This window comes from Xenopus laevis, chromosome 4L (assembly GCF_017654675.1).
Source record: "Xenopus laevis strain J_2021 chromosome 4L, Xenopus_laevis_v10.1, whole genome shotgun sequence".
In the NCBI taxonomy this organism is placed as follows: domain Eukaryota; kingdom Metazoa; phylum Chordata; class Amphibia; order Anura; family Pipidae; genus Xenopus; species Xenopus laevis.
The window spans coordinates 123,359,373-123,373,132 of NC_054377.1; the positions used below are offsets into that span (position 1 = coordinate 123,359,373).

Below are 13,760 nucleotides of genomic sequence, written 5' to 3' on the forward strand. Positions count from 1 at the left end.
GTTGCAAGGGCTTTGCCCAATAACAAAGGATAAGAGAACTACATAAGAAAGTTAGGGGATTAACTCTATAGGGATAGGATATCCTATAGGTCCCTACAGGTGGAAAAAAAGTTTTTGCCTTATTGTACTGTATATCACTGGTAAGGCATTATGTATGCAGGCCTTAAAAATATTAGTGAGCTGGAACTGAAATTGCTTTAAAAAACACACTAGGATATCTTCTTGGCCAAGAAAAATATAAAGGTAAACAGTAATCAATGGGGCCATGGACAGTTTTGTTGAAGTGAATAGTTATCTGTGCAATGTCAGCTCTATGACATAATGACCACCTTTCAGAATAAACTTTAATTTAGTCAAGGAGGGATTATGTCAAACAAAAGTAAATGCTTTTTGTGATGTAGCAACTTGGAAGTGTGGTTTATATGTTTCCACAAAACAACTGCTTTCTAAACTAATGTCTATTGGTCTTGGTAAGACTGTCACGTTCGGCACCCTAACTCCAGAACCAATGCTAGGCTCCCTGGTAGAGATGTCGCGAACTGTTCGCCGGCGAACTTGTTCGCGCGAACATCGGGTGTTCGCGCTCGCCGGAAGTTCGCGAACGTCGCGCGACGTTCGCCATTTTGGGTTCGCCATTGTTGGCGCTTTTTTTTGCCCTCTCACCCCAGACCAGCAGGTACATGGCAGCCAATCAGGAAGCTCTCCCCTGGACCACTCCCCTTCCCTATAAAAACCGAAGCCCTGCAGCGTTTTTTCACTCTGCCTGTGTGTGCTGAAGAGATAGTGTAGGGAGAGAGCTGCTGCCTGTTAGTGATTTCAGGGACAGTTGAAAGTTTGCTGGCTAGTAATCGTTTTGATACTGCTCTGTTATTGGAGGGACAGAAGTCTGCAGGGGTTTGAGGGACATTTAAGCTTAGGTAGCTTTGCTGGCTAGTAATCTACCTTCTACTGCAGTGCTCTGTATGTAGCTGCAGTGGGCAGCTGTCCTGCTTCTGATCTCATCTGCTGACTGCTGCAATAACAGTAGTCCTTGTAAGGACTGCTTTTATTTATTTTTTTGTTGTTTTACTACTACTACTACTACTACTACTATAAGAGCCCAGTGCTATTAGTCTAGCAGTGTTGGGGAGTGGGACTGGTGTGCTAATCTGCTGCTCCTAGTAGTTCAGCAGCACCAACTTTAATTTTTTTTTTTAATATTCATTTTTTTTTTTATTTTACTTTTTTTATTTTACTACCGCTGTAGTAGTGTATAAGTTGACCTTTTAGGCATTATTTGCCCTGTAGGCATTATTTGCACACTGTTTTCTTCAACCCGCCATCGAGCTGTGTGACCTTGTTCACATTCTGTCTAAATATCCATAATATTACCGTCTCCAGAAAAAACACCGGAGTCACTTTTTTCAAGCAGCCATAATATATTTTACGTAATCCGTATCCACCGCTGTAGTAGTGTATACGTTGGCCTTGTAGGCATTATTTGCACACTGTTTTCTTCAACCCGCCATCGAGCTGTGTGACCTTGTTCACATTCTGTCTAAATATCCATAATATTACCGTCTCCAGAAAAAACACCGGAGTCACTTTTTTCAAGCAGCCATAATATATTTTACGTAATCCGTATCCACCGCTGTAGTAGTGTATACGTTGGCCTTGTAGGCATTATTTGCCCAGTTTTTTTGGCCACAGCCACTGAAGCACAGAGGCCAGAAAAAATATGCCATATAAATGCTGAAAATAGTCATTTTTTGCCATACGTTGACTCAACGTATATGGCAAAAAATGACTATTTTCAGCATTTATGTGGCATATTTTTTCTGGCAACTGTGCTTCAGTGGCTGCAACCAAAAAAACTGGGCAAACAATGTCTACAAGGTCAACGTATGGCGAAAAATTACTATTTTCAGCATTTATATGGCATATTTTTTCTGGCAACTGTGCTTCAGTGGCTGCGTCCAAAAAAACTGGGCAAACAATGTCTACAAGGTCAACGTATGGCGAAAAATGACTATTTTCAGCATTTATATGGCATATTTTTTCTGGCAACTGTGCTTCAGTGGCTGCGTCCAAAAAAACTGGGCAAACAATGCCTACAAGGTCAACGTATGGCAGTTGTTTAAAGAGAACAGTAGATTACTAGCCAGCAAAGCTACCTAAGCTAAAATGTCCCTCAAATCCCTGCAGACTTCTGTCCCTCCAATACAGAGCAGTATCAAGCAGATTACTAGCCAGCAAACTTACTATCATCTGTCCCTGAAATCACTAACAGCTCTCCCCCTACACTATCTCTTCCAAGCACACACAGGCAGATTTTTCAGATACATTTTTGCCCTTGATCCCCCTCTGGCATGCCACTGTCCAGGTCGTTGCACCCTTTAAACAACTTTAAAATCATTTTTCTGGCCAGAAATGTCTTTTCTAGATGTTAAAGTTCGCCTTCCCATTGAAGTCTATGGGGTTCGCGAACCGTTCGCGAACCGCTCGCATTTTTGCGCAAGTTCGCGAATATGTTCGCGAACTTTTTTTCCGACGTTCGCTACATCCCTACTCCCTGGTCTTGGCTCTTGCTTCTGCCTTTAACAGCCGCCTTTCACCTCGGTAGGAGCCCTCAGCTAATTGGATGCCACCAGGTCTTACTAAGAGAGGAGCAAAGCTAGAGGTTCTGGATGAGCAAAGGGGCATAATCGTTTCACCAAGGTTACTAGATGGAAGACAACACAGCTTGGAAGACAGACCAGACAATGCAGCGTGGACGGGCAGGCTGGGCCAGCACAAGCAGAGTTAAGAATGGTCAGGCAGACCAGAATCAGAATTGGAGAGCGTAGAATAGTCAGATAGGCAAGGGTCGGCTTGGAGAGGTCAGAATAAATAGGCAGGCAATGGTCAGATTAGAGAGTTCAAAATAAACAGCCAGGCAAGGGTCAGGATACAGAGTTCAGAATAGTCAGGTAATGCAAGGATCAATAACCAGAAGATCAACAGGATTCACATAGAAATAGCACCCAGGAACCAACAAATAGAACCTAACAACGCGCCATGAGTTTTCATTCAAAGCCCCTTTAAATACATTGAATTTGAGCCCCGTCTGAGACACTGCTGGCGTTCCCGCCGGCCACTAGACCACTAGGGTAAGCAGCAGTCCTTACAAAAACTACTTGGACATGGATAGGAAATTAACTAAAGGACAATATCCAGAGGGTGGTTGTCAATAGTACATTTTCTTATATGAGTAGGGTTATTATTGGGGTTCATAGGGCTTTGTATTGGGTCTAATTTTCTTTGTTCATTAATCAGTTCAGGGTGGACGTAAAAAATGTTTCATTGTTTACAGATAATGGGAAGCCTATTAGTTCTATGCAGGATGTGGCATCAGTTCAGCAGGATCTTGATGAACTACCAATGAGCAGCCAAATGATAGATATAAGTTTATGCACTTGGGATGTAAAAATATTCAAGCAACTAAATGGCTAAAAGCACTAATAAGACCCCCATCTACAATATGCAATGCAGTTTTGTTTTCCAGAAAATCCTATTGAATTAGAGTGTTCAAAGAGAGACTGATGAAGGGTATGGAATTTTTTTTAAAGAGAGTTCTGGAATTCTCTTCCTGAAGCGGTTGCAGTGACAGATACATTAGATAGATTCAAGAAGGCGATTAGATGTTTTCATCAAGTAAGGAAATACAGGTTTACCTATATAAGTTTTCAGCACAAAGTTGATCCAGGGGCTGGAGTCAGGAAGGATTTTTTAGGTTTCAGATGATATGTTCAGGCCTGGATTTAGGGAAAGGCCCCCTAGGCCCGGGCCTAGGGCGGCAAGATGTTAGGGGCGGCAAGAAGGCGCCCCCTAACATCTTGTGTAAGTCGGCTGCTCCTGATAGATCCGGCTGCCTTTAGGACCGCTCCTCCAGCCTATCTCCCGCTGTGGCTCCGCCCCCTCCCACTCCTCTCTGTGCTCGTGCTGCTGCTGCCTCTGCTGTGCTGCGTGTGTCCCAGCAAGGTGATCTGTTCCTGGTATGTACATTTAATATTTCCCCTGCAGATCTGCTGTATATCGGCCATGTAGAGAAATATGTCATAGTCAACTTGCAGATTTGCTGGAGGTGCAGAATCACAAGTGTTCTAACTTCTAAACCTGTTCCAGATTTTTTTATGTTCCTTTCCTGCTTCCTACAAAATGAAAACCATTTCAGTTCTTGTATCTGACAAAACATAGCCCCCTACTGTAAATGATAAGGATATTAGAAGTCACTGAGGGGGTTCTATGGCCATATAAAGGCACAAGGCTGCAGGCTGAGTTATACAGGGAACTCTGAGTATCACTTATGTATTATAATGGATAATGTACCCCCTACTGTAAATGATAAGGATATTAGAAGTTACTGACGGGGTTGTTCTGTGACCATATAAAGACACAAGGCTGCAGGCTGAGTTATACAGGGAACTCGGAGTATCATCATGTATTATAAGGGATAATGTACCCCCTACTGTAAATGATAAGGATATTAGAAGTCACTGAGGGGTCCAGTAACCATATAAAGGCACAAGGCTGCAGGCTAATTTATACAGGGAACTCGGAGTATCACTCATGTATTATAAGGGATAATGTACCCCCTACTGTAAATGAAAGGGATATTAGGAGTCACTGAGGGGTTGTTCTGTGACCATATAAAGGCACAAGGCTGCAGGCTGAGTTATACAGGGAACTCGGAGTATCACTCATGTATTATAAGGGATAATGTCTGCTGAGAAATAGGAACTACAAAGATTATGATGCTGCCAAGATTTGACTTTTTTATTTTATAATAAATATTTAACTGATGCTGCGGCTGCCCACTGTAGCACAATTGACAAACTTATCAAAACAAGGGACACATCTCTCTCTGCATCTATGTATAAAAAGGTGTCTATATATAGAGAATATATATAGATATATCTCAAACAAGCCTAACTGCTAGTTGATCCATCTGATCCACTTTTGCATAAATGTCCTGATTGGAAAAAGATTCACATCCAGAAAATGCGTGCGGGGGGGGGGGGGGCGGCACAGTAGCTGGGCCTAGGGGGGCAAGGAGGGTAAATCCGGCCCTGGATATGTTTTGCCTTTCTCTTGATCATCTAGCAGTTAAGCTGACTTCTTTTAGACCAAAAGGTTGAACTCAGTTGACGTGTGTTTTTTTCAACCTATATTACTATGTCACTATGTTTAACAGGAACACTTGCACACAAGTTGGTTTCATCTCAGATATATATAAGAGACCTACAGTAATTTCCTCAGGAAGCTAATACCTGGGGCCGTGAATGAGCAGAAAACTCTGTGTTGTTAATTCACAAGAGAAGATGAAATGGTCGGAGCTCTTGCTGATACTGGCAGCACTGCAAGGTGAGGGGGAAGAAGCAACACAATAATATGGGTATAGGGGAATTATCTCAGTTGTTTTTATTTTATAATCACAACAGTTTCAAAGTTATCTTAGATTTAGTTGAATTGATTAAGCTAATCTGCCCTGTTTTTATGTATTTTATGTATTGTAGCTATTGCTACTATGCTGATTTGCTTGTCTGTAGTATTTTGGTCTACTGAGGATTGATATAAATAAATGCCTGAATTGTATGTGCACTTCAGCTTCTCTCTCACAGAACATAGAAGTATCCCAGATCCCTGAAGTGAATGTCATAGAGGGCAGCACAGCCAACCTAGAGTGTAGCTACAACATGAGCAACTTGGATCTATACACTGGCTGGTACAAATGGTACAGACATATACTGCATGGAATTGATATATTTGAAAATGATGATTTTAAGGACAGAATTATTGAAGAAAGCGAAGACAATTTCTTGAACAAGAGATCAGCCAGCATACAGCTGCACAGAGTAACAGTCTCAGACAGCGGAATGTATTTCTGTGAAGTGGAGTTTTCTGACCAGATGCAAATTAAAGGACACGGTAAAGGAACTTTTCTTGATGTTGAAGGTGAGGGTGTTTTATTTATATTCATTCATATCTATTAGTTATAACAGTCTGTTGTTTTTTTTAATATTTTAATATAAATGACTGTATAATAACTTCTCAGTAGGGGACAGTTATCAAAGTTTCACTGAGCTACTATTTTAACTTACTAAATGTACTTTGTTACCCTCTCACTGATTATAATAAAACACCATTTATAAGTATTTTATTTAAAGCATATTCATCCAATTCAACCATCCAATTCATTATATTTTGAATAATATATATACTTAATCATAAAAAGTATATCAGTGCTCTGATGCCATCTTGAGTTTTCATTCAAAGCCCCTTTAAATACGTTGAATTTCGAGCCCCGTCGGAGACACTGCTGGCGTTCCCGCCGGCCACTAGACCACTAGGGTAAGCAGCAGTCCTTACAAAAACTACTGGACATGAATAGGAAATTAACTAAAGGACAATATCCAGAGGGTGGTTGTCAATAGTACATTTTCTAATATGAGTAGGGTTATTATTGGGGTCCATAGGGCTTTGTATTGGGTCTAATTTTCTTTGTTCATTAATCACTTCAGGGTGGACGTAAAAAATGTTTCATTGTTTACAGATAATGGGAAGCCTATTAATTCTATGCAGGATGTGGCATCAGTTCAGCAGGATCTTGATGAACTACCAATGAGCAGCCACATGATAGATATAAGTTTATGCACTTGGGATGTAAAAATATTCAAGCAACTAAATGGCTAAAAGCACTTATAAGACCCCATCTACAATATGCAATGCAGTTTTGTTTTCCAGAGAATCCTCTTGAATTAGAGTGTTCAAAGAGAGACTGATGAAGGGTATGGAAAGTCTCAGTTATATGGAAGGTTCCATCTTAATAATCAAATTTTTTTTAATGAGAGTTCTGGAATTCTCTTCCTGAAGTGGTTGCAGTGACAGAAGAAGCAACACAATAATATGGGTATAGGGGAATTATCTCAGTTGTTTTTATTTTATAATCACAACAGTTTCAAAGTTATCTTAGATTTAGTTGAATTGATTAAGCTAATCTGCCCTGTTTTTATGTATTTTATGTATTGTAGCTATTGCTACTATGCTGATTTGCTTGTCTGTAGTATTTTGGTCTACTGAGGATTGATATAAATAAATGCCTGAATTGTATGTACACTTCAGCTTCTCTCTCACAGAACATAGAAGTATCCCAGATCCCTGAAGTGAATGTCATAGAGGGCAGCACAGCCAACCTAGAGTGTAGCTACAACATGAGCAACTTGGATCTACCCACTGGCGGGTACAGATGGTACAGACATGTACTGCATGGGGTTGATATCTTTGACAGTGATGATTTTAAAAACAGAATTATTAATGAAAGTACAGAAGATTCCCTCAACAAGAGATCAGCCAGCATACAGCTGCACAATGTAACAGTCACAGACACTGGAATGTATTTCTGTGAAGTTGAGTTTTCTGGCCAGAAGCAAATTAAAGGACACGGTAACGGAACTTTCCTCAATGTGACAGGTGAGGGTATAATATTTATATTCATTCATATGTATTATTTATAACACCATTGTATTTAAGTAAACGTTCATTTTTTAATATAAATTACTTTATAATCAGTTATCAAAACTGAGCTGAGTTGCATTTCTTACTTTTTATATTATCCTTTATTTATATAGTGCTAACATATTCAGCAGCACTTTACATAGATAATACATCATTCACATCAGTCCTTGCCCCAGTGAGGATAACAGTATAAGGATATATATAGTGAATAAAGTACCCCCTCTTGTAAAATATAAGGATATTATAAGTTACCGAGGAGTTTCATGACCATATAAAAACACGAGGCCGAAGGCCGAGTGTTTTTATACAAGTCATGGAACTCCGAGGTAACTTATAATATCCTCATATTTTTCAACTGGGGGTACTTTATTAATTATAATACACAAATTTTAGTGAGTCATGTGACAGAAATTACATCACTACTCACCGTTTATAACTGATGACATCACTACTCACCGTTTATAAGGAAATAATTTACAAGATATTCATGGCTTTTGTGTATTATATATGGAATAATGTACCCTCTCTGGTAAAATATAAGGATATTTTTTGTCACAAAGGAGTTCCATGACCATGTAAGAAAGTGTACTCTGCATTTATGTAATTGTTGAAAGCTGTGTCTGTCTCTATCCTGAGAGACTCAGGGAACAGAAAAGAATTAACAATTACTCTCTTCAATAGGAATTACATTTAAAAATAATTATATTTTTTTTCATAGTGCAAAAAAACTGTTTTTGGATGGAAACCTCAACCCTGCTTGAACTGCTTATACCCATTTTGAGTATATTGATTATATTGAGTCACATTGGGAGCTACTTAGATTATTTAAGCAGAGCCTTCTGGAAACCATTTAACATTATTATGATTTGTATATCTGGCTAATAAAGTTTATTTATAGTTTACATGTTATTCACTGGGTTGGTGGCTCCATTAAAATTGTGATGATTTACACTGTAGCTGAAAATAGAATCTTAGTGGGCAGCTAACTGTAGTCTTACCCTTCCTTATATCAGGAGACTTCTGCCACACTATTCTTCACTGATACACTTTGGTGCCCCAGAACTTTCTGCTGTGGCAGCATCAAAAACTCAGCGTAAAATAGAGGCAAAAATCATAGTCTAGGTCAGAACAGACAACAAGAACCATAATCAAGGACTGGCAAGGGTTAATAACCAGACATAAGTAGTAACCCAATAACAGGCACAATCAGGTTCTGACAAAGGAAAATTAAGCTTGGCAATGGTGAAAACACAGAAAACAGAACTTAAAGTGGAACTAGGACCAAGGAGGAAGGAAATGAGACTAGAGCATAAAACAACCAATAGCATGCCTACTGGCATCATTACACCAATCGCCAGCAATATTGTATAATTGATATTGAATCAGGGTTGAGCTGGCACACTGGGGTATCAGTAAAATCCTGGTGCATACTTCTTGAAGCTGTTCATGTCCTTTAGAAGGAAACCAATAAGTTAAAGATGACTCTCCATTCCATTGTGGTGGCAGATCTTTATGTGTTTGGTGGGCCCCTGGTGTGAGGTTCTGTGGTGGGACCCTGGTACCCAAGTCTGATGTTGCATTCAACATAAGAGCATATATTTTGCCTGGAGAATGGAGAGGAGCCTGACCAATGGGGTGCAGAAACATTGTTTTTATATACTATTTTTTTAAAATATTTTTAGAAATAAATAATGGTTTCTCAGTGTTGTAACTATAGAACAATGGTCACCAACTCCTATAGAACAGTGGTCACCAACTCCTTGGATGTTGCTCCCAGTGGCCTCAAAGCAGGTGCTTATTTTTGAATTCCTGGTTTTGGTGCAAATTTGGTTGCATAAAGTCCAGGTGTACTGCCAAACAGATTACCATGTAGGGTGCATATCCTGCATCTTCTGGAGGAGCAGGGGGCCTGGCAAGAAGAAGAAAAACAAGGGTGTGGGTCATGGGGCACCTGCTATTTTGTTTAGTATGGAATACCTGAGAAAAATTTTGTGACAGGCTGGGCCCCAGAAGTTACTCACCTTGGTTTTCCAAGCTCAATCTGTTAGTAGTGGATGCCTTGAGTTTTCCTATTTATTCAGCTGTGATTGTCATTGTGGTCTTTTTAAAGGCTGAAATCTCAAAATATTAGGATTAAAAGTGATATTGTTTTATTACACAAAACACTGCACACGATTTGCTAAATGTTGTTTTGACTTGCATGTTTAAGCCATTTGATACACTGCAGTTTTTAAATTTGGAGAAATAAAAACACTTGACACAATTCAGAACATACATTTCCCATTTATTTATAAGGCATCTCAGTTGGTACTAAGGGTAGGAAATTAAATATAGTGTATCCTATTTTGTACTTCTATTTGTACTCCTATCTACTGCTATCTTTATTTTTTAAACCTTTTATTTATGAGTTTTCTTGGTAAAAATTGTAGTAACTTTAAGGGGTTGACTTATGTGTTAAGTCTCAGCAATAATGTATTTTTTATCCTCATATGACTTGTATGATTTGTAAATGTGAGGGCTGTTGGCTTCTCTGGGTTAAGAATGCTCAAAACCCGGTGACTCCAATCTTCTATGTTCTACCCAAGATTCACAAGAGACTGGAGTCTCCACCAGGCCGGCCAATTGTTTCTTGTACAGATTCTGTATTATCACCCTTGTCGATATTTGTAGACCGTTTGATCAATGCATGTGGTGCAACACAGATCCTTTTTAAAGGATACAGGTGATTTTTTGAATAAGCTTTCATGTCTGGGAACAGTGCTGGATGGTACTTGGCTGGTCACTTTTGATGTGGAGAGCCTCTACACCTCCATCCCACATGATGGGGGTGTGGAGGCTGTCTGCATCGAATTGACCAGAGACCAGGCCCGATATGGAGCACAAAAAAACTTTATACTTCACTGATTACAGAAGGTTCTCCAAATCAACTATTTTTTGTTTCAGGACGATTTCTTCTTGCAAATAAGGGGGATAGCAATGGGGTCGAACATGGCCCGTCCTATGCGAATATTTATATGAATAATTTTGAAGAACATTTTGTATAACCTAATGAATTGTTCAAAAAATTCTGTTGGAATTGGGTACGCTTCATAGATGATATTTTCGCTTTATGGACGGGGCCCTGTTGGACCCTTGATAAATTTCATGGTGAGATTAATTGTGCATCACCCCATATTACATTTACTTTGAATGCCAGCTCAGAGTGTATTCCGTTCTTAGACACCATGATACACCTGAGGGATGGGGTTCTCTGGTCGTATCTTTACGTCAAACCTACAGACAAAAATACTTTATTACATTAAAGAGATCTCTACCTAAATCACAGTAAACACGAGTCAAACGTATTGTATCCGAACAAGAGTCCCTGCATGGGAGATTGGAAGAGATGACTGCCAAATTTCAGGAGAGAGGGTATCAAACCCAGTCATCAGGGCGATCTAACGATGGGGGACGGTTAACGTTTGTCTCCAAATATAATCCATTGAGCCCACATATTACAAAAATTATTCATAAGCATTGGGGGTTACTTAGAGATGGTATACCTGCCATACGGGAATTACAGTCCCTACCTATGATGGCCTATAAAAGAACAAAACTGTTGGTTCTGCCGATCTGACATAGGGACCCCAAAAGAAACACAACAATTGCTTCGACCGGTGAAAAATGGTACCTATCCTTGCCTGTTGTGCAATTGTTGCTCGAATTGTCAAAGAAGGGAATTCGTTTACCACTCCCATAAAGGTACCCCAATTTAAATTAAAGGTTTTTTTACCTGCTCCTCTACATTTGTAATTTATGTGATAAAGTGTCCATGCGGGCTAAAGTATGTAGATCAGACTTCCCGCATGGTCAAGGATCGCATACGTGAGCACAACTCTGCTATTAGAACAGCAGTAGCTTGTCACTTTGTAGGGGAGCGACATGGGATCCATCAATTGAAATACCAAGTAGTAGACTGGGTCCCCAAACCACATCGTCGGGGTGATAGATTAAAAGGAGGCAATGTGGATACGGTTTTTGTGCACCCTTACATTTGAATAGGGAGTACGAGCTGCATACAATCTTTCGATAATGTGTTTTTATAGCAAATTGTTTTTTATTGGTTTTATTTTACAGAGTTGTGTCATTGGGATTGATGTAAGGCTCATAAAAGCATTCAATGATGGAGTAGGAAGATTTGTTTCAAGAAGTATATAATCCTTGATGTATTTTTGCAACATTGTGTGTTCTCATTAACTTGAGGAAGTTCAGCTGTTTCTTTATTATCAAAGTAGCCAATAGATGGCGCTGTATTGAGATAGTATAAAATACAGCATTGTAAAAGTTAATTTAAAGATGAACAACCCCTTTAAGTAAAGTTCTGCCATCAGGTGTATCCTTTATGTTGATATAATAAAGAAATTGCACTTCTCCATAATTTATATGAAATTAAATGTATTTGAATACGGTTTTCCATGTTGACTCCGCCCCCTCTCTTTTACAGCCAGTACTTCACGCAGATACTTTACCATTTATCATTGTGTTGGAGCAGTCGCCCTGGGTTTACTCATGTCATTTGCACTTTATCTGAATTGCAAACAACATAATCAGGTCAGTAATTACAACTGTCTGTCTGTGTAAAGAAACATCTCACCTAGATGTAGTATAGGACCTAGACCTAGTATAGGATCCTTTTGTTGAGATAATCTCTTTAATAATGTAATAAAATCATAAATACTTTGGCATAACATGTAGGGGCAGATTTATCAAAGGTCGAGTTGAGTCGAGTGAAAAATATTCGAATTTGAGCTATTTTTTGTGTACTAGGGAATAGTCCAAATTCGATTAGAATTTGAAAAAAACACTGTTTCCATCAGACTTCTGCACTGAAATCCATTTCTCAAAAGAGCAAACAGATTTTTTTTATATTCAATTTTGAAATCTGACATGGGGCTAGACATTTTCTCAATTTCCCAGCTGCCCCTAGTCATGTGACTTGTGCCTGCACTTTAGGAGAGAAATGCTTTCTGGCAGGCTGCTGTTTTTTCTTCTCAATGTAACTGAAGGAGTCTCAGTGGGACATGGGTTTTTACTATTGAGTGCTGTTCTTAGATCTACCAGGCAGCTGTTATCTTGTGTTAGGGAGCTGATATATGGTAATCTTCCCATTGTTCTGTTGTTAGGCTGCTGGGGGGGGGAGGGAGGGGGTGATATCACTCCAACTTGCAGTACAGCAGTAAAGAGTGATTGAAGTTTATCAGAGCACAATTCACATGACTGGGGGCAGAGGGGAAATTGACAATATGTCTAGCCCCATGTCAGATTTCAAAATTGAATATAAAAAATCTGTTTGCTCTTTTGAGAAATGGATATCAGTGCAGAATTCTGCTGGAGTAGCACTATTAACTGATTTGAATTGTTTTTTTTTCCATGACAGTATGCCTTTAGAATGTGCCAATCTATAACATATTAAAATTTAACATAAAGGTGAACCACCCTTTTAAACATAAGAAAGAGCATACAGAAAAGATTTATTCCTAACAAGTCCATCAGTTTTCAACCAAAATATATTTTCTTTGGTTGTGTGACAGTTTATTGACCAGAATGGAAAACCATGATAAGTGTCTGCATAGGGTTATTAATTTGACCAGTAACTGTTCCAGCCCAAACTTCTGCATAACAATCTGATACTGTGGTGCAGTTTGGCCATCCGTGTTTGATCATATAATACAGACCATAAATTTGGCTAAACTTTAATCTTGTACAGCTTAATCTGACAAATAAAGGTTAAATCCTCTTATTCTGTATTGTTATCATTATTATCAGGTAATTAAAGGAGAAGAAATAAATTGTGCCTACAAGAAGCAGAGATGTACAGACAAGGATCCCACTGACTGTTGTACAGAACAACATGGAGAGGAAAGTGTATTCAGCATTGTTAATGATTGTTAAGGAACCTTAAACACACAACATGCAGGAGGGAATATGCAGAATTCTAAAGACAATTACACAATTGTAAGAAATAACATTCATGTTTCCACCAAAAAGCACTTCTGCAAATAGGGTTTAAGAAATGAGCTCTTGTAAATCTTCATAGAGATTATTTTTATGCACTGTTTTATGTTGTTAAATAATGCTTTGATTAATGTTTTCTTTTTGTGTAAACCCTCTCAACCTTCCAAGAATTTAATATTTCTATAGCCTTTTATTATAAAACTGTATGGTTTATATTGACTTTCTTTTAACCA

The 13,760-nt window shown here is 38.9% G+C and overlaps 1 protein-coding gene and 1 gene segment (V, D, J or C); both read left to right on the forward strand.

Annotated features, from left to right (window-relative positions):
• Positions 1 to 5,256: 5,256 nt before the first annotated feature.
• Positions 5,257 to 6,018, forward strand: LOC121402857. The segment is given in 2 exon segments: positions 5,257 to 5,382; positions 5,626 to 6,018. Coding segments are annotated over 2 exon segments (468 nt in total).
• Positions 6,019 to 7,127: 1,109 nt separating this feature from the next.
• LOC108713677 (natural cytotoxicity triggering receptor 3) lies at positions 7,128 to 13,470 on the forward strand. The gene is made up of 3 exons (XM_018257192.2): positions 7,128 to 7,488; positions 12,017 to 12,123; positions 13,339 to 13,470. Exons 1-3 carry the CDS (start codon positions 7,128 to 7,130, stop codon positions 13,462 to 13,464), a joined length of 594 nt encoding a protein of 197 aa, XP_018112681.1. The 3' UTR covers positions 13,465 to 13,470.
• Positions 13,471 to 13,760: the final 290 nt, after the last annotated feature.